The sequence below is a fragment of the Staurois parvus genome, unplaced genomic scaffold (assembly GCF_062004578.1).
Source record: "Staurois parvus isolate SC_StPar_1 unplaced genomic scaffold, SC_StPar_1.0 ptg000839l, whole genome shotgun sequence".
NCBI lineage: Eukaryota > Metazoa > Chordata > Amphibia > Anura > Ranidae > Staurois > Staurois parvus.
The window spans coordinates 4061017-4080781 of record NW_028318635.1 but is presented as its reverse complement, the minus strand read 5'-3'; the positions used below and the strand labels follow the sequence as shown (position 1 = coordinate 4080781).

General features: G+C 39.5%; 1 protein-coding gene and 1 pseudogene across 2 annotated transcripts in view; both read left to right on the top strand.

Moving 5' to 3' along the window:
- SPNS2 (SPNS lysolipid transporter 2, sphingosine-1-phosphate) overlaps window positions 1-19765 on the top strand; it is a 182655-nt gene that overhangs the window by 59274 nt on the left and 103616 nt on the right. For both annotated transcript variants that reach the window (XM_089655403.1, XM_089655404.1), the window contains exon 2: window positions 17657-17722. In XM_089655403.1, coding sequence (XP_089511529.1) covers window positions 17657-17722 — 66 coding nt within the window. The remainder of the gene's footprint in view (window positions 1-17656; window positions 17723-19765) is intronic.
- Window positions 7470-7857, top strand: LOC149443697 (large ribosomal subunit protein eL30 pseudogene; annotated as a pseudogene).

Sequence of the window (19765 nt, the reverse complement as noted above, 5' to 3'; positions counted from 1 at the left end):
ATAGATCAGTATGTTGTACAGTGTAGGACATTGCTAGGAATGTCTGTAATTGGACCTCAAGATTTGTGAATACATCTAGGAAAAGCAGTGGACCAGTTTCAGAAGCAGAGGGATTAGAATATTGGGAAATCCTGTCTAGTAACTATTACCATATCAGTGTTGCCATGGCTGCAAGGAAGAAACATTTGCATTTCTGTGATAGAAAATCAAAGCTGGCTACCCATTAAAATAGGTAATTTTAATAGCATTAAATGACAAATTGCTTGTAAATATACATGTGTGTTTGTTTGGTTGGTTTATTTTAATGAGACTGAAATACAGGCAACATCTAACAGGGCCATTAATGATTAATATTCATGTGTAGTTATTTGGAAATGTGCATTACACTTGCTGCAACTTATGTAATTCTAGTTTCTATTTTCAAGCATTACTAGCATTAATTCTTAGTATTTTGGAACAGAGTCGAAACAGTTCTGCAGCCTTTTTTCAGGAGTACACTTGAAGAAACTGAAAATCTAATTATAATCACTAATTAGGCCACATTGTGCCATTATATGGCTCAGGAGGGATAACTCCATTTCAAGTTATAATAAAATTAGGATATAAAACACACTGTATACTGTATGTTGCCCATGCATTGGTTAGTTATGAAAGCAATTTTAGGTCTAGACACGAATTGTTCTGTGTATGGTCCAAAAATCTATTCTGCTGTTTATCATTAGCAAACTTGATATTAAATTGGCAGCACTGTAAATGTGGGAATATAGTGACTAGTGCATGCACTTTTTATACATTATTATTATTTATTTTGTTCCCTTGATTTAGGTCCAGTGCAAGTTGATGAAGACATTAAGACATCAGGGGTCTTCCAGAGTTTGACATAGGCTTGTACAGCCATATTGTTAACTCTAGACATACCATTAAATACATAGTTGAAATACTATTTCACAAGATTGGCTTATAGAAATACAAAACCATCGACTGGTAAAACAGTGAACATGTATTTAAGCATTTAACTGAAGTTTTGCTTTAGCTGTCTGCTGGAGATACATAGGCACATAGTTCAATGATCAGCACACAGCAGGATGTCCAAAAGAGCTATAAAACATCATAGTTCTTGGAAATCCAAATAGGTAAAACCAAAAACTGTTTATTTCCACTAATAAGAAAAAATAGCCATTCATTCACAGCTTCTGAAATGAATTGCAAAGAGAAGTATATGGTAATATGGAATGCCATGCAGTCAGTTCATTACACTGTAAGGGGATCTGTTGTAGACTTCAGTTACTCGAACATTAAAAAATAAATATTTAAGAAAAAAAGAAAAGACAGTTTACAGCAGTTAATAGAGAAATACTGTACATCATAGATAGATATTTATTGAAATATATAGATTTATATTTCTTAAATAGTAAATAATTAAATGATTACCTAGCAATATAAGTTTTATTTAATGATATTGTTTTTTGTAGAATATAAAGTTGACAAATAAACTTGTGAGTATCCCTTAAAGAAATGCATGCCCAGTGTTAGGTATAGGGGGAAAAAAAAATGAAATTGTCCATGATAGAAAGCTGTCAAGTAATAAACAGAAGACAGGTCACAGGACAAAGCTTTTTGTACTACAAGGTAAAGGCATTAGCGCCTGTGATGTCCATCAGAGTATGCCCAGTGCACAGCCAAAGCAGTATGTATGCTACATGCTCACACATGATAAAGAACAGTGTTTCTGCACCAGTAAGCACCTAGATGCTGAGCGTGCGCACCCTGCATATAGTATGAGATCCTCCAGGCTCAGCTGCAGTGCTGATCTCTCTTGAGGCCATGCGCTGAACTAAAAGGAGCTCTCCTTAAGTGGCATTCCCTGATTTATTCACAGCATGAATAATTCATTAAGGCAGCGTGCCACGAGTTTTCATTTTCAATCAATAGACTTGAGGAAAGGATGTGTATTTTTTGGTAGTAGCAGCTCATCTAGAGCCAACTATGTGACTGTATAGCAATGAACAGGCAGAAGCCCATCTCTAAGAAACGTTGACAATCAAAGAGCGCTTTGTTTGTATAGTCTAGTGGATTGCTGTCATAACCCATCCATGTTACATGTTAAGCATTAAACTGTACGGTAAAATATTAATGACAGAATGAATTCTTATTTTCTTTATATTATTGCTCTTTTGCTCCCCCCACTGCTGTAAGGAAAAGGCTATATTATCTTGCTATGGTATGCAAAAACAGTCTATGGAGATTGATTGCAGGATCTGTGTGTCTGTGATCAATTTCTAATACTGTGTCAATGGTGCCCTATCAGATCTACCACATAGTAGTACAAACACAAGCAATTAGCCATACATAGAAGGGCAGGACACAATCAAGCTTATAAAATCATTTGATTCTAAATGAAGTGGCATTTCTAGATTAAGATGAGGCTGTCAGATGACATTAATTATACTATCTGGCATTTTTGGTAAGACAATGAACAGTATGTGGAGCATAATAACTGCTTACCTGTCTGAATTAATCTTTCTATTGTCTGTCCACAAAAATTGAAATATGGTTGATTGCTGTGGGTTGGATATGCTACGTACGTTTTTGTTGCGGATCATTGCTGCACTTTGTGCTGCCTGATTACACAAGCCCAAATCTTTCTGCCATGTTTTGGATGCACTCTTGCTTTACAAATTAATTATGGTATTTTCTGCACTGAGGAAATGTTTATTTTAAATTTCTGATACCATAAAACTACAGTGCACTATGTATGGGGGTGGATTCCTGAAAAAAAAATGCTGAAAAATACGAACCAGGGCTCCAACCAAGGTTAATTTCTAGTAAATTGTTAATTTTTTCCTTGCACTGACAGAGTTGTCAGAAATAGGATTGATAACTCTGTTTGGTTAGACATGTGGTTTACACACTCCTTTGTGATTCACACATTTCTGCTACACTGCACTGAAGGACCCTACTGTTCTCTCGTTTACCTTTAACTTTACAGCTTCCTGAGTCATCTGTCTGTTCATTGGACAAATGATTGATTTAGTGTCCACTGAATGGGATAGAGGTAAAGATGTGGCACAAGATGCTACAAAGTTAAACCACAAAAATCTCACTTGCTTTCTTGTATGGTGTGGCAGAGATATGTATATCAGGACTGGCTGAGCAGAATTTGAAATCCTTCAGCAAGTAATGTAGTTCAACTTTTATGCTGTGTTATTCGGTCCATATGTGTGGCTGCTCCCACTGTCAGAATACAATGTCCCAGTGGGGAGGATTCCTCCATCCACCTCACTTGTGTTAATGGGGGAATCCATTTGTTTGGTTTTTTTTTTTATCAACCCTCTTGATCAAAAAGAAAGTCATGGGCAGCCTTAATCTGGCCATACATGGGGCTGAAAGAGGGAACAATCAAGTGACAACTCAAACTTTGTTGAGCTGGGTGGTGCTGACCAAGCCACCCACAGAATGAAATGCAATCTATTTGTGGCCAGTTTTAGCAAGGGCACAACATTGTGTGTGTATATAGAAATAATTTTTCTGCATTCATAGCAGGGGTTGTCAGATCACCAGGTTACAAACCAAAGAGAGTCGGGTGGACTGCTGCACCACAACAGTATCTGAATAAAAAATATAAATACCAAAAAGGGAATCGGGTGAACTGTTGCACCGCAACATTATCTGAATTCAAAACATACATACCAAGCAAGTGAGCTGTGCATATAATTATACTGGATATATTCATCATTTAACATTGAAACCAATTAAAAACCTTCATGGTTTCCAATGTGTTCCAATACCCATTTAGGAGAGAGGTATGAGTTAATTAACAAAAATATATATATTCACCCAGGTCACCTAGGTGTATACAGGATTGGTCTGATGCTGCATCTGTCCCCTTCCAGCTCCTAAACTGAGAACTGAGCAACCAAAGACCGCTGATCGCTCAGTTCTCAGTGTTCCATGTGCAGAGAGCTGGTGACTGTCGATCACTGGCTCTCTGTTCTGCACCTCCAGCACTTACTGGGCTATGGAGGGGGCAGGAGCCGCTTGCTTGGGCTCTCAGTGGCTCACTGAGAGACTGAGCCAGGAAGCAGTCCAAGCTTCGGGTTGATCTCATCCATATTGTTGAGATCTTTTCAGAGTTTGGCACCAGCTCTGTGGCTCAGTGGGCTTTAGTACACGGTCGGCTGAAAACAGGTCACAGGAGTGCAGAATGAACTGCACTCCTGTGATCCCCAGAAGCTTTGACTATACTTCTCCTTTAAATGTTGCTTTATTACATTCCTCAAGTTCCCACAATTAAACAATTCCTGATCAGGTATTCAGTAGCATCTCTGAACTGATGTACAGGTTTTATTTCATGTATAGCCAGCTTTATCTGTATATTACCCTGTTACAGAGTGTACCATCTTGTGAGAGACAATCACAGTTGGAATTTCACGTATTTTCTCCGTGATTTTAATGTGAAGCACCTGTTCTGTTCAGCAGGCTCAGCTCTCTAGGGATGTTGGTAAGCTGTAAGATGGCAGGATGTTAGTGAGTGAAGATGTCTTTTCTCTGAATGTATAAAGCAGTGCTTACAGAATGCAAAGTATACTGCATGCTGCTGGCTTCTGCCTGACATCCAGCAGTGGTAATTCTGTGTATTTTGGAGGATCTCATGTATATAAGTGGGCTGAGAGGAGCTATGGCAAAATACCACTTAATTTCAGCTTCAATTGTAGTGACTGCGAGAAAAAAAAGAAGCAATCTCTTCTCTGATCATCCAGGGCTGTCTTGCTAGATCTTTTCACAGGACACCATATAACCTGAGGCTGGTACTGGTTATATAATGTGTTGCCACTGTAAAGAGGTAACAATTGTCGCTCTGGAGTGCCATGTAGTAAATACGTTTTCATTGCGGTTTCACATCCATTGGGTTCATGCTGGCACACTCTTTGGTAGTCTATGTATATCAGTCTGAAACTACAATGAAAAAGCCTTGGGCTAAAGAGAGGAAAGTTTGTGGTATCATGTGGTCAAAACAATAGGAAGTTAGTGGGATGGAATTGCCATTGTGGTAACTATAATTATCTTGAAAAGGAAAGCTTGCATGTGGAAGTATGATGCACCTGCACCATTTTGAGTCACCAGAGCTTCAGTGTGGTCCTCTGCCATTTGTGGTTTTACATTGTACACAGAAGTATGTGCCTTCACAGTATGCTAGTTTGTTTCCACTCAGTAACCATAGTATTATATGGTTTTACACATTAAACACTGTTAAATAGTTTTGCTATGTTTTTTGTTTGCTGTACATAGTATGTGGATAGACTACAAAACTCATACTTAAAGCATACAGTGGATATAAAAAGTCTACACACCCCTGTTAAAATGACAGGTTTCTGTGATGTAAAAAAATGAGACAAAGATAAATCATTTCAGAACTTTTTCCACCTTTTAATGTGACCTGTAAATTGTACAACTCAATTGAAAAACAAACTGAAATATTTTAGGGGGGAAGTAAACATAAAAAACTAAAATAATGTGATTGCATAAGTGTGCACACCCTCTTATACCTGGGGATGTAGCTGTGTTCAGAATTAAGCAATCACATTCAAAATCATGTTAAATAGGAGTCAGTACACGCCTGCCATCATTTAAAGTTCCTCTGATTAACCCCAAATAAAGTTCAGCTGTTCTAGTAGATCTTTCCTGACATTTTCTTAGTCGCATCCTACAGCAAAAGCCATGGTCCGCAGAGATCTTCCAAAGCATCAGAGGGATCTCATTGTTAAAAGGTATCATTCAGAAGAAGAGTACAAAAGAATTTCCAAGACATTAGCTATAGCATGGAACATAGTGAAGACAGTCATCATCAAGTGGAGAAAATGTGGCACAGCAGTGACATTACCAAGAACTGGATGTCCCTCCAAAATTGATGAAAAGATGAGAAGAAAACTAGTCTGGGAGGCTGCCAAGAGGCCTACAACAACATTAAAGGAGCTGCAAGAATATCTGGCAAGTACTGGCTGTGTGGTACATGTGATAACAATCTCCCGTATTCTTCATATGTCTGGGCTGTGAGGTAGAGTGGCAAGACGGAAGCCTTCTCTTACGCCTGACTAAATTTTGCAAAAACACATCTGAAGTCTCCCAAAAGCATGTTAGAAAATGTGTTCTGGTCTGATGAAACCAAGGTTGATCTTTTTGGCCATAATTTCAAAAGATATGTTTGGCACAAAAAAAACTGTGTACATCACCAAACGAATACCATACCTACAGTGAAGCATGGTGGTGGCAGCATCATGCTTTGGTGCTGTGTTTCTTCAGCTGGAACTGGGGCCTTAGTCAAGGTAGAGGGAATTATGAACAGTTCCAAATACCATTCAATATTGGCACAAAACCATCAGACTTCTGCTGGAAAGCTGAACATGAAGAGGAACTTCATCTTTCAGCATGACAACGACCCAAAGCATACATCCAAATCAACAAAGGAATGGCTTCACCAGAAGAAGATGAAAGTTTTGGAATGTCCCAGCCAGAGACCTGAATCCGATTACAAATCTGTGGGGTGATCTGAAGAAGGCTGTGCACAGGAAATGCAATCAGACAGAGTGTTTTTGCAAGGAAGAGATGTGCCATGCTGATAGACTCATACCCAAGAAGACCGAGTGCTGTAATAAAATCAAAAGGTGCTTCAACAAAGTATTAGTTTAAAGGTGTGCACACTTATGCAACCATATTATTTTAGTTTTTGTATTTACTGTACTTCCCTCCACCTAAAAGATTTCAGTTTGTTGTTCAACTGAGTTGTACAGTTTATAGGTTACATTAAAGGTGGAAAACGTTATGAAATTATTTATCTTTGTCTAATTTTTTTTACATCACAGAAAGCTGACATTTTAACAGGGATGTGTAGACTTTATATATACACTGTATCTATAGTCAAAATGTAAAATCATATATTAATTTCTACATTGAAATTCAATAAAACATGTCATGCATCCATATAAGCATATGTATATAAAATACAGAGGTAGGCATCAAACAAAAACGATACAAACATGTGGGAATTCGAGGAGTTAGCGATTTATTAAAGTTTTTACAGTACATGCAGAAGAAAAAAAAAGCTAGAAGCTGTTAGGAGTATTTTAGTAGTGTTTAGCGGTGTTTAGGAGCATTTAGCATTTTTTGTGTGCTGGAAAAATGTTTACAAAAACAAGGCTGAAGTAAAAAAAATGCTAATAGCCTAAATTAGTGTGCACGGACACATAGGATAACACTATTTAGCTTCTAGGAGCAGAAAAAATATGCTGATAATAGCTTCTAGGAGCTTAAAAAAACGCTAGTGTGCATGGAGCCTTAAAGCGGTAGTAAACTTGTTCAAATAAAAAAAAGAAAAGTTTCCCCCTGCACAGTAATATCATAATGTGCTAGTATGCATTGTATACTAGCACATTATGTGAAATGTACCTTAAAACCAAGCCCTCCAGCCCCGGCCATCTTGAGCTGCACCTCTGGTCCGGGATTCCCGCACAGCAAACATGGTGGCCGCCAAGAAGACGAAAAAGTCCCTGGAGTCTATTAACTCAAGGCTTCAACTTGTAATGAAAAGTGGCAAATATGTCCTGGGTTACAAGCAGACTTTGAAAAGAATCCGCGAGAGCAAGGCCAAACTGGTCATCCTTGCTAACAACTGTCCTGCTCTGAGGAAATTAGAGATTGAATACTATGCAATGTTGGCAAAGACTGGAGTCCACCACTCCGGTAAATACTACAGAGTGTGCACACTGGCTATTATTGATCCAGGTGATTCCGATATCATTAGAAGCAGGCCAGAACAGCAGCCCAGTGAGAAGTAAATTTCTGCATCAAATTGTTAACAAATGACTGGTTACCCAAAAAAAAAACAAAAAAAAACCCAAAGCCCTCCAGCGACACGCTGTCACCGCTGACAGGGCTTCCATCTCTACCCATTCTTCTTTCCGGGTTCCTGGGCTGCAGCTTCTTGAATGGCTTAGCCATCCAGGACATCACTCCCACGCACGCGCACAGGAGTTTCGACCACAGCGCACAGCTCTGAAGGAACAGCACGGGTATACCGGTGATGTCACTGGCTGCAGCTCTGTAGAAGATCTCCTAAAAGGTGCACATTTTGGAGATATTCATTTTACCTACAGATCAGCTTTATCATAAGCTTACCTGTAGGTGAAAATAGAAATGAGAGTTTACAACTTTATGTGCTCCTTCCCCTTGCAGGGTCTTATGGAGCTTTCCTTATGTGCATGCTCCCTAGAAGGACTACAGGGCACATGAATCTGTTACTCACATCAGCAATAAATTTCAAAGAGGAGACATGCACTTGTGTTGGAACTAAGCATGATGGGACATGTAGTCCAAATAAATGAATGTACCTGACATAAGTTATTATATTTTATAAATTAGTTTGTTAAGAAGTTTGGAAAGTGGCACCTAGAAGGGGGGTAATGTTCACAAAGTAGGATTTTCTGAAAGCTAAATATGATGGAATTTATTACTGTACTGTGCAAAATGATACAATTCTGATACGTTGTTGTAAAATACAAAGAGGCTTTAGTACCTCCCCCCTCTGCCAATCCCTCCACTGGCTTCCAATTGCCCAACGGATCAAATTCAAAATGCTAACACTGACGTACAAAGCTGTACATAACTCTGTCCCAAACTACATCACCGACCTAATATCCAAATACCACCCAAAACGCACTCTCTGCTCCTCACAAGACCTCCTTCTCTCTAGTTCCCTGGTCTCCTCCTCCCACGCCCGCCTCCAGGACTTCTCCAGGGCATCACCCATCCTCTGGAACTCCCTACCCCAATCCATCAGACTATCACTTACTCTCCTCTTCTTTAGGCGCACCCTGAAAACCCATCTCTTCAGGGAAGCCTACCCCGCCCCCTGCTAATTACCGATCTCCTCCACTCTTCCTACCACTCCATCCCCCACAGCTTTTCCTCCCATACCACTATCCCCTCCCTCCTAGATTGTAAGCTCCAAGGAGCAGGGCCCTTAAACCCCTTGTGTATCGCACTGTATTGTTATTGTACTGTCTCATATATTGTCTCCCATTGTAATGTACAGCGCTGAGCAAACTGTTGGCGCTATATAAATACTGTATAATAATAATAGTACTGTTAAGTCAAATTTGTATGATTGAGTAAAAATGTATCTTTACATTAGTGGTTTCACACATTGCTTACTATAACTTGCACTATAACTTACACTAACTTGTGTTGGATTTGAACAATATTGATGCTAGGGAAATAAAATCTGTGAGTTGAACTATTTTTAATAATCAGTCCAGTGCCGCTGTTATGGGGGAAATGGAATATTTGCTGGTAATGTCATGATGGGTGACATAGGCGTGCCAGCTTCCTGTTTCTTTCCCATGTGCAATTAAGTTCACATCATTGATTATAAATATTTTTATTCCAAAAAGTAAATGTGTTATTAAGACAAACAGCAGATCCTGCACTGTGTAATGGACACAATTTGTGGAACGCTAATAGCGTGTGTCATCCATAATTATAACCACTCCCGGATGCAATTAATATTTTATTACAGAAACGCAAAGTATTTTTAGATCTGCCAAGTGAATAATTTCATCTTACGCAGGCCATTAAGATGACCATTGAGTTATGAAACTTAATGTGCACTATATCATAAAAGCAACACATTCAGCAGCAGATAGATAGAACACCATTCTATTATTTATGAAAATGGTTTCGTTCATTTGGGAGCTTCTAATATACTATAAGGTTCCAATCATTCTTGTTTTGCTGACAAAATGCTCAGTTGTATTAAATGTATTTATATGTTATGTGTACCTAATTTGCAGTTGTAGCAGGGCTGTTGGAGAAGGTATAAGTAGGCTGAAATGGTTTGTACAAAGACATTTCTATGCAGTATTCCATGGCAGCTTGTTAGGCGTAAACTGTGTTCATGTTAGAGTGGGCAGGATAATGAAGGCTGATTTCTGATTAGTTGTTTTTGGTAACCACACATCACTGCTCTTTTGAATTAAGTTGTTCCCATAACCCCTAAAGGGTTGAAATCAATTGCTCATCACCTAGAACAAATAGTACAACCTAATCCCATATGAATGATATTTAGTAGATAGAATAATATTGTCATAGATTCAAAAAGTTTTCATTTCATTTGGAAAATCCCTTTTGAATGGAAATCATTTCTCACTGTTTTGCAACATTGAAATACCATAGACCTCCATAACTAAATCAGATAGCAATAACCCCAACACAGCTCTATCATTCCCTCCTTGGTTTATTATTAAAAAAAGAATGGTTAAAATGTTGACAAATGCCAGGTCAGAGGTAGTACAGCAAAATTATTCACAAAAAAGGGATTACATTTGCCAACTATGGCTGGTGGGTGTTGATGTAAAAATTGGGCTACAGCACTTAGAACTCTAAGCAAGCCAGGATACGACCATGGCACATCTTCTCTGCCTGTTGGTCCTCATCACTGACATGTTTTGGGGGGGTTAGCTCCTACATCAGAGCTGGTGACGTGGATATCTTTGCTATCAATTATTTTTCCGCACTGCCGCTCACCTGAGTGATTTTAACTTTATGTTTAAATTATGGTGAAAGTTCTAACCACAATGATGCACACTCTTTTGTTTAACCATTAAAGGAGAAGTAAAGCCAAAGCTTTTTGGCTATACATCTCCTATGGATCACAGGAGTGCAGTTATTTCTGCACTCTTGTGACCTGTTTTCAGCCAACAAAAGGCTTCTGATGTCACAGAGTCTGTCCAGGCTCTGAAAAGATCCTGACTATAAGGGATCCACCCAGGACCCTGGACCGACACCTGGCTCAGCCTTTCAGCAATCTGCTGAGAGCCTGAGCCATTCCCTCCCATTCTCACTTATGTGCACATCAACATACACATTAACAAGCCTCATCACGTAGAAAAAAATATAGTTGCACTATTTTTGTCAAAACCAGGGCAAGTGCATGGCTATACTATATACTATATATGTGTATTGGACCACCATTCAGAATAAATGGCATAACTATGCATTGGTGTACACAGGTTAACGAGCATCCTAACTTCCTTTAATTCACACATGAACACATGCACGTAGTCATAAATCCATTTTCGGTAGTCCTTAGATCAGTTTGTCTTTTAATTATGAGGTCACCCTAATTAAAGCTAAACTTTAGCCAAAAACTATTTTTGATATGTGCACAGTAAAAATAAATCCACACTTATGAAGTGTGACCCATGTATCTAGTGGGTCGTTTGCACACCAGCTCCTCCAGTCTTAGAGTGCCATGCATTGATTGAAACAAATTCAATACGTTTACTGAATGGAATAGCTGGAGTACAAGCGATCTACTGTGATCTGAGTACAATACCCGGACAGTCGGCACTCACTGCACTATACGGGGTGGAAGAAAGTCCAAGGTGTTCATAACAGATTTAGTTTTACAGTGCACATGTTAAAAAATAGTTTTTGGCCAGAGTTCAGCTTTAAATATATGCTTTGCATTGCATTTTCAGTTTTCAATGTATATTTATATTTGTCATGTGAAGGATGTGTTAACTTTTTGATATGCTCTATAAAAGTACCTAGAGTTCAGCTTGTGGCTGACTGTGTAACTAACATCATTAAACCCGAGGTGTGTCTCCATGTGTGTAAACATTTAGAGTGATAGATATGTGGGTTAGGAAATCATCTTTTATAAGTGACATGTTAGTAAATGCTTCCACACACTTTCCACCTAGGTTTTATTTTGATGCTACGCTGAGAATCACTTTTTATAAGACTAATGTGCTTCTACAGATTGAGTCACACGTTCCCTGTTTTGTCAAAGGCAGTAAGAAGTGAGGAAATGATGCTATTATGAAACCCTTGGAGCTTTGCTAGCATTCAATGTGCACATACCAATCACCTATAACATTATGACCACTGACAGGTAACATGTCATTGTTTATCTCGTTACAATGGGATCTGAAAGTGGGCGGGATATATTAGACAGCAGATGAACATGTTGTCCCTAAAGTTGATGTGTTGAAGACACAAAAAATGGGCAAGCATAATGATTTCAGTGACTTTGATAAGGGCTGACTTGTAATGGTTAGACAACTGGGTTAGAAAAACCCCAAAACGTAAGTTCTTGTGGGATGTTCCCGGTCTGCAGTGGTCCGCATCTACCAAAAGTGGTCCATGGAAAGAAAACCAGCGACAAGGTCATAGGCAGCCAAGGCTTGTTCATGCTCATGTAGAGTGATGGCTGGCATGTGTAGTCTGATACAATAGAAGAGCTACTGTAGCTCACATTACTGTAAAAGTTTAATTCTGGTTTCAGTCAAAAGGTGTTAGAACACAAAGTGCATCGCTGTCTGTTGCATATGGGGCTGTGAAGCAACAGACCAGTCATGGTACCCTTGCTGACTTGTCCACAACAAAAAGAGCCTTAACTGTGCATGTGAGCATCAGAACTGTTTTCATTTACATCATGTGGATGGCCGGGTGCATTTGCATCTCTTTCCTGGGGAATTGATGTCACCAGGATGTACTATGGAAAGAAGGCAAGCCAGCAAAAGCTTAAGGGATCTTCTACTGATGGCTTGGTGCCAGATACCACAGCATACTATCAAAGGTCTAGTGGAGTCCACGCCTCCAATGAGTCTTGGCTGTTTTGGCAGCAAAAGGGGGAACCTACTTAATGTTGTGTGGAAGGTCATAATGTTATGATAGATTGGTGTATAGCAATATTCCAATGTATAGAGGAAGCAATATTTTATCTATGAATCTTATCTGAATAAAGGCTGTAAAAGTATCTTTTTAGTTTGCTCGTAAAAGTGCACAGTGTCTTTCCCTTTGGGGGTTTACTTGATGGTGTATAGTGAATAAGACAAATGACTCTTTAAAACAAAAATTCCTGAAAGCGTATTTGTGGAAATCTGACTTTATTCATAAAGGAGGCTGTGCTACTTGCTGTTTTGAAGTTTATTTAAATAATCAAAAATGACCATTGAGCATCGTATAAAGCATGAGCTGGTTTCGAGGACTTGGGAATGTATAAAACTGGCATATACAGCAGGCACTGTCAAGGGGTACCTTGTACACGGTGACACAAAAATAGCAGTCTGTAGTTACGATCTTCTGATTTCTTAAAATATAATTTTACAGCTTGAGAAGTAGACATTGAAAAATCCCATCACGCACTTCAGGAAGGTTATTTTCCTCTAGAGACTAAATAGAATTAGTATGACTCACAATCTAAAATGGGTTCCTACAATATAAAACAAAGCACAGTAAAGATCAAATGGTGCTCAGTAAAAGGAGCTATGAATATGACATTGTTATCTGACCAGCTGAAAACCTTCCCATTATGGGAACATGCAAACATAAAGGGACATGCATAGAAAAGGGTGATACTGCCCTGCCTATATGTAGTATTGGTTTCATCATCTTTTATCTTGTATGTGCAGCCAGCCCCTCCTTGTGTGTGTGAACATCTGTATGTCTCATGGGAGTCAATGCTAAGCCTATGTTACTGGTAGTTGCAAGGTACACTTTTCTAAGAAAATGTGGGAAACTGTAAGAGAATATGGAGGATTTCGTCTTTTCCGGTTCTGTGTCAAATAAAAGACAAGGCTTTAAGTGGACCTGTCCTTCCAAAACTCAAGTTAACAGATTTGCTTTGAAGGTTGTTTTTGTGTTAAAATCAAACAAACGCTTCTCAACAACTTGATGTTAAAAGCTGACTATAATTTCATTAAAGGACAACCCACCATCCTTAGCACTTCAGCATGCCTGGTATACACGATGAGAAAATCGAATGAAAAAACCCAGTTTTGGAGATCATTAGTACACAGCTTTCAAGAACTGATCACGACAGTTCATGTGAAAATATCCGAAGGGACAAGCATGAAAAATTTGCTTGTAAGATAACAGGATGAATGATTTTCATGTAATTAATACACTATTTGTTAATGGGTAAGTGAGCGCTAAAAGTCGTTATAGCCGCTGTACACCAAAAGGTACCAAACAACCTCAAATCAAATATATATGCAGAGGGTGCAGCGCTGGGGGATCATAAATAATGCATAAAACAAACGTCAATGAATAAAGTGCTGGAATGCTTAAAACCAGTGTCTCAATGTGCACAATTAATGTAGTATATAAAATACTATGGTGCAAAATACATTAAAGTGCAACAGATATAGTCCACACATAAGTCGTGACTAATTGATAATGGTTGAGTGCCCAGTCCACAATATCCCAGTGGGCTGAGTGCTGAGAGAATCACAGAGATCTCTATAGTAAATTCAAAAGGTGGTGATATCCAAAGCAATAATAGACTGCGCACTCACCAGATGCACAATCAATATGTAAGAGATGACCCCTCTTAAGGTTTTAGATCCAGGATTCCCTCTGGAGTGTGGTCTGGTCTGTTCCTGTACTCTGCTCACTCATTCATTAAGCATGACTCTGTCCTCCTTAAACATGACTCTGTGGATGGTGGGAAGCTCACAAGGAGCCCCAGAAAGAAAAGAGGCCCAATAGTGTGATACTGCTTAACAATATTGGTTTATTCCATCCAGCAAGCATAAGAGTAAAATAATTGCTGACCAGATAATACAAAAAGTGAGCAGTACTAGGGTTGTTGGTTCTAATCCCAACCATGGCACCTCCTGTGTGGAGTTTGCATGTTCTCCCTGTGCCTGTGTGGGTTTCCTCCGGGTACGCCGGTTTCCTCCCACACTCCAAAGACATGCTGGTAGGTCAATTGGTTCCTGTCTAAATTGGCCCTAGCATGTGTATGAATGTGAGTTAGGGACCTTAGATTGTACGCCCCTTGAGGGTTAGGGACTGATGTGAATGTACAATATATATGTAAAGCGCTGCATAAATTGACGGTGCTATATAAGTACCTGTAATAAATAAAAATTAATAAAATAAAAATTTTCATAACTTTAGTGACCTATTACGTTTTTGATATGAAATTAACATGCAAAGAAAATTGACGATCATTTATCCGATATTCTCATCATGTGTACTAGAGTTTAGATAGAACCTTCACACCCAGGTGCTTAAGCTGCCCATAGATGGATCAAAAATTGTCTGCTTCAGCAAGGACTGGCAGATTTTCGATGGCCCATCTATCGCCCTTCCTGCATGAAAGAAATCAATCTAATGATCAGCTTCTCTTAACCGGGCATGTTGGAAATTATTACATTTTCACCCGATCAGCACTGCAGAAGATCAATGTATTCTGACAGCTGAGGAGTCCCTGCTGTCAGAATACACATGGGATGATAGAAAAAAAAGAAATGGATTCCCCCATCCACACAAGTGAATTATATGGGTTAGAGAGTGGGTATGTTTTATTTGTTGTTCAAAATCAATAAATACATCAGACTTTCTTTGGGTACCTAGAGTGCCAACTCCCTGAGCTGTTTCTTGTTTTTGTTATCATGTTTTCCTTATGCTTTGTAAAACTGTCAAATGACACATGGGGGTTTATTTACTAAAGCTGGAGAGTGCAAAATCAGACTCCCTTCTGCATAGAAACCAATCAGCTTCTAACCTCAGCTTGTTCAATGAAGCTTTGGCAATGAAACCTGGAAGCTGATTGGTTTCTATGCAGAAGGGAGTCTGATTTTGCACTCTCCAGCTTTAGTAAATAAACCCCATGATAACAACAACAGGAAGGGTCATTCTGAAAAGTTTGACACAGATAGCTAACAACCCAATATCTAACAGAAATATAGTATTTGAAGTAGAAGTAAACATCCCATAGTCATGCCAGTAACATAGCCTTGTCGCTATTAAAAAAAATACATCCGCTATAAGAGGCAAGTTATATAGCAAATGGAAAGGTAGTGCTGTTAAATAATCTATTAAACCAATCTTTGTACTTTTGTAATCTTCAGTCAATGCTCTTATAATAGAATACCGACATCATGCTACACTATAAAGGAATTGGGAGATGCATTTACAGCAAAGTGCAGCAAATCTTTCCTGGCTACAGACACAAAACCGCATACAAAGAAAGCAAAACTAATTTCCTTGGTACTCTTTATTGACCTAAATGTGCAAGTATTTACAAAGCAATTGAGCTCATGTCCTGGAGAGAGGATGCATTAGGCAATGCTAGGCATGAACAAACTGCATCTGTTTCTTCTCCCTTCTTCAGTACTTGACTTCTTTCTTTATTCCTTTTATTTGGTCCAGCATTTTCTGGATATTGAGTCTTGTGTTGATTTCGGTTTTCTGAAAATAAACTCGGTTTTATTTTGAAATGTGCACGGGAAAATTGGGTTACTCAAAAGCAATAAATATAGGAACTGTACAGTCACATTTCTTTATTGTAAGTAAGGTGCACACAGTGGGTACCACATTATTATTATTATATTATTATTATACAGTATTTATAAAGCGCCAATAGTTCGGCCAGCGCTGTACATTACAAAGGGGGACAGAACATGTGACAGAACAATACCAATATGAGGGGATACCAATACCAATATGCAAAACATGAGGGGATTGAGGGCACTGCTCTTTGGAGCTTACAATCTAGGAGGGAGGGGATAGTGGTACAGGAGGAGATAGCTGTGGGGGATGGAGTGGTAGGAAGAGTGGAGGAGGTCGGTCAAGTTAGCAGGGGGTAGGGTAGGCTTCCCTGAAGAGATGGGTTTTCAGGGTGCGCCTAAAGGAGAGAAGAGTAGGTAATAATCTGATGGGTTGGGGCAGGGAGTTCCAGAGGATGGGTGACACCCTGGAGAAGTCCTGGAGGCGGGCATGGGAGGAGGAGACCAGGGAACTAGAGAGAAGGAGGTCTTGTGAGGAGCGGAGTGTGCGTGCTGGGCGGTACTTGGATATAAGGTCAGTGATGTAGTTCAGGGCAGTATGGTGGACGGCTTTGTACGTCAGTGTTAGGATTTTGAATTTGATCCATTGCGCAATCGGAAGCCAGTGGAGGGATTGGCAGAGGAAGGTGGCGGAAATGGAGCGGTTGGAAAGGTGAATGAGTCTGGCAGCCGTATTCAGGATCGACTGAAGCGGGGATAGCCAGCGGCGAGGCAGGCCAGTGAGGAGGGAGTTGCAGTAGTTGAGTCGTGATACGATGAGGGAGTGGATGAGCTGTTTAGTGGTTTCTGGGGTTAGGAACGTGCGGATTTTGGCGATGTTGCGGAGGTGGAGTCTGCACGAGATTGTTAAAGATTGGACTTGGGGCTGGAAGGATAGGTTGGAGTCCAGAATGACACCAAGTACTCTGGCCTGCAGGGTGGGTTTGATAATGGCGTTGTTGGATGTGATGGAGAAGTCAATGGGGGGTGGGGTCCGGGCTGGGGGGAAGACAAGAAACTCGGTTTTGGAGAGGTTCAGTTTAAGGAAGTGGAGCGACATCCAATCTGATATGTCGCTCAGTAGGTGTGTGATTCGGGCAGAGACCGAGGGGGTGAGGTGGGGGGTTGAGAGATAGATTTGTGTGTCATCGGCATAGAGGTGGTAGTTTAAGCCGTGAGAGTGTATGAGTTGGCCAAGGGAGGAGGTGTAGATGGAGAAGAGAAGGGGCCCGAGGACAGAGCCTTGAGGGCTGTTATTTTTATTGGCTCATCCAGTAAATAAGAACCATAGATTGACGTATTCTGTCTATATTTTACAGGTGTTCTACTGGACATTCAGCAACACTTTGGAGTGAAGGACAGCGGTGCTGGTCTGCTGCAGACAGGTACAATTCCTTTGTAAATATTCTATTATGCTTCATACAAAATTTTAGAAAACATGTCTACTCGAACACTCGAGTTGTAATGGTTGGAAATTGAAGATTTTACGCTGTGTCAAGTTCTAAGTCCTGATATCATGGCTGTTACAGGGGATTATTAATCTTGAAATTTTGCTGTAACAAAAAGCTGTTGCCTCTTTAAAGAAGAGTTCCCTATTAAGTGCCGCTTTTCTTACTTGGAACTGATTTAGTGGTTTATGTAGTATTGGCAAATGTTGGTTGATTCCCTTGCTGTTTACACTGTTCAGCTTTCCTTCTGCATCTTCTACCCCAAAGGTACCAGATATCATCTGTTTTCTGTCTGATTGTGGCTTTTGAAAACTATTATAGTGAATATGAGCACAAGGATTGTAAGGAACAATATACCCAATGACTCTTTGCAGCATTTTTTTTATATAGGTCCAAATGAATGAGCATACAGTCTGATGTGGCTTTGCCAGTATGAGCAAAATAAGGCCAAACTTGAAATTTAACATTCCTTTTTCCCTTAGCTTGAGATGCTTTTACCCAAACAGATTGGGAAGACTAAACAGACGTTGCAGATGGTGCTTTGACTCTTCCAATTGTGAGCTGCTGCTCTACTTTTCTGTTACAGAAACAAAACACTTGGTTCTTTTTCACTGATATTCCAAATAAATACTAAGAATAAGCCCCGAAGGCAGCTTTACAACTAACATGTTCATATTTCTTTTACTATTGCCCAGTGTTGTGAGCTCTGTAACAAATTCAGTTTAATTTGTGTTAAAATATGTGGAAATGCTGCTCTTAGTTACACATTCCCCTTGGGAGAATCTGTCTAAGAAGCACGTTCTGTGAAGACAAAACACTGATAATGTGTAACCTCTAGCATCGAACACTACTGGGGCAATTGCTGTGTAAGGGGAATACTGTCAAAAAATGTTACTATATTTTTCTTTTCATAATATATCTTTAGTTTTGTCTTTTCTTTTATTCTTTTAATAGTAATTTTAATAAAAATGAACAACAAAATCGCTTTCTTTGTTTAAACATAATTTCTGACACAAATAAAATGAGAGATATCTGTTAAAATAATTTTTCAATAGCAGTTGATCATTTTAATGAAATTTTATGAGTTGAAATAATTGTTTAACAAGTAGGGCAGTTAAAATTGAAATGATATCCCTTATTCAAAGTGCTGATGATTGAAAAGGACAACCAACTGCCCTAAAACCTTAGCTGTCACATGAAATGATCCCAAAATATGTTACGGTCATTTCTGTAAGAGTAATTTTCAGATCTACACTGAACCCTTGCAAAAATTGTTCAGTGTGTGTGCAGACTTATTCTTGTATCATAGTAAGAGACATCATAGTATTTTTCTACTTGGACCATTACTTAGTATTCTTATTTAGTATTCTTGTTCAATAGGTCTTTAAAAAAAAGAATGAAATTAACATAGCTTGATGTCCAGTGCATAAACATTAAAGTGGTTCCAAAGGCAGAAAGATGGAATGCATCAAGGTAATAAACCTTCCAAGTGCAGCTCCCCCTACAGCCCCCTAATACTTACCTGAGCCCCATCTCGATCCACTGATGTGCACGACAGCAATGGCTCTCTTGGGTCTCTCTCTCCTCATTGGCTCACACAGCTGCAGGAACCATTGGCTCCCGCTGCTGTCAATCACAGCCAGTGAGGTAGGAGCGGGGCCGATCCATGCTTTGTAAGTGAATGCACAATTTCCATTGACAGGAGTGTGGCTTGGGAGCAAGCCTTCTCAAGTGCCCCCATAGCAAAAAGCTTGCTTTTGGGGGCACTCAGCTTGGGGGAAGAACCAGGACCACCAGCTGGGAACCCAAACAGAAGAGGATCAGGGCTTCTCTGTGCAAAACCATTACACAGAGCAGGTAAGTATAACATGTTTGTGTTTTTTTTTAATTACAATCTTTAGAATCACTTTAAGGCAACATCACAACATATAGGAGGATATGAGTAAGTACAACACATGTCATATAGGGATACTGCAGAAG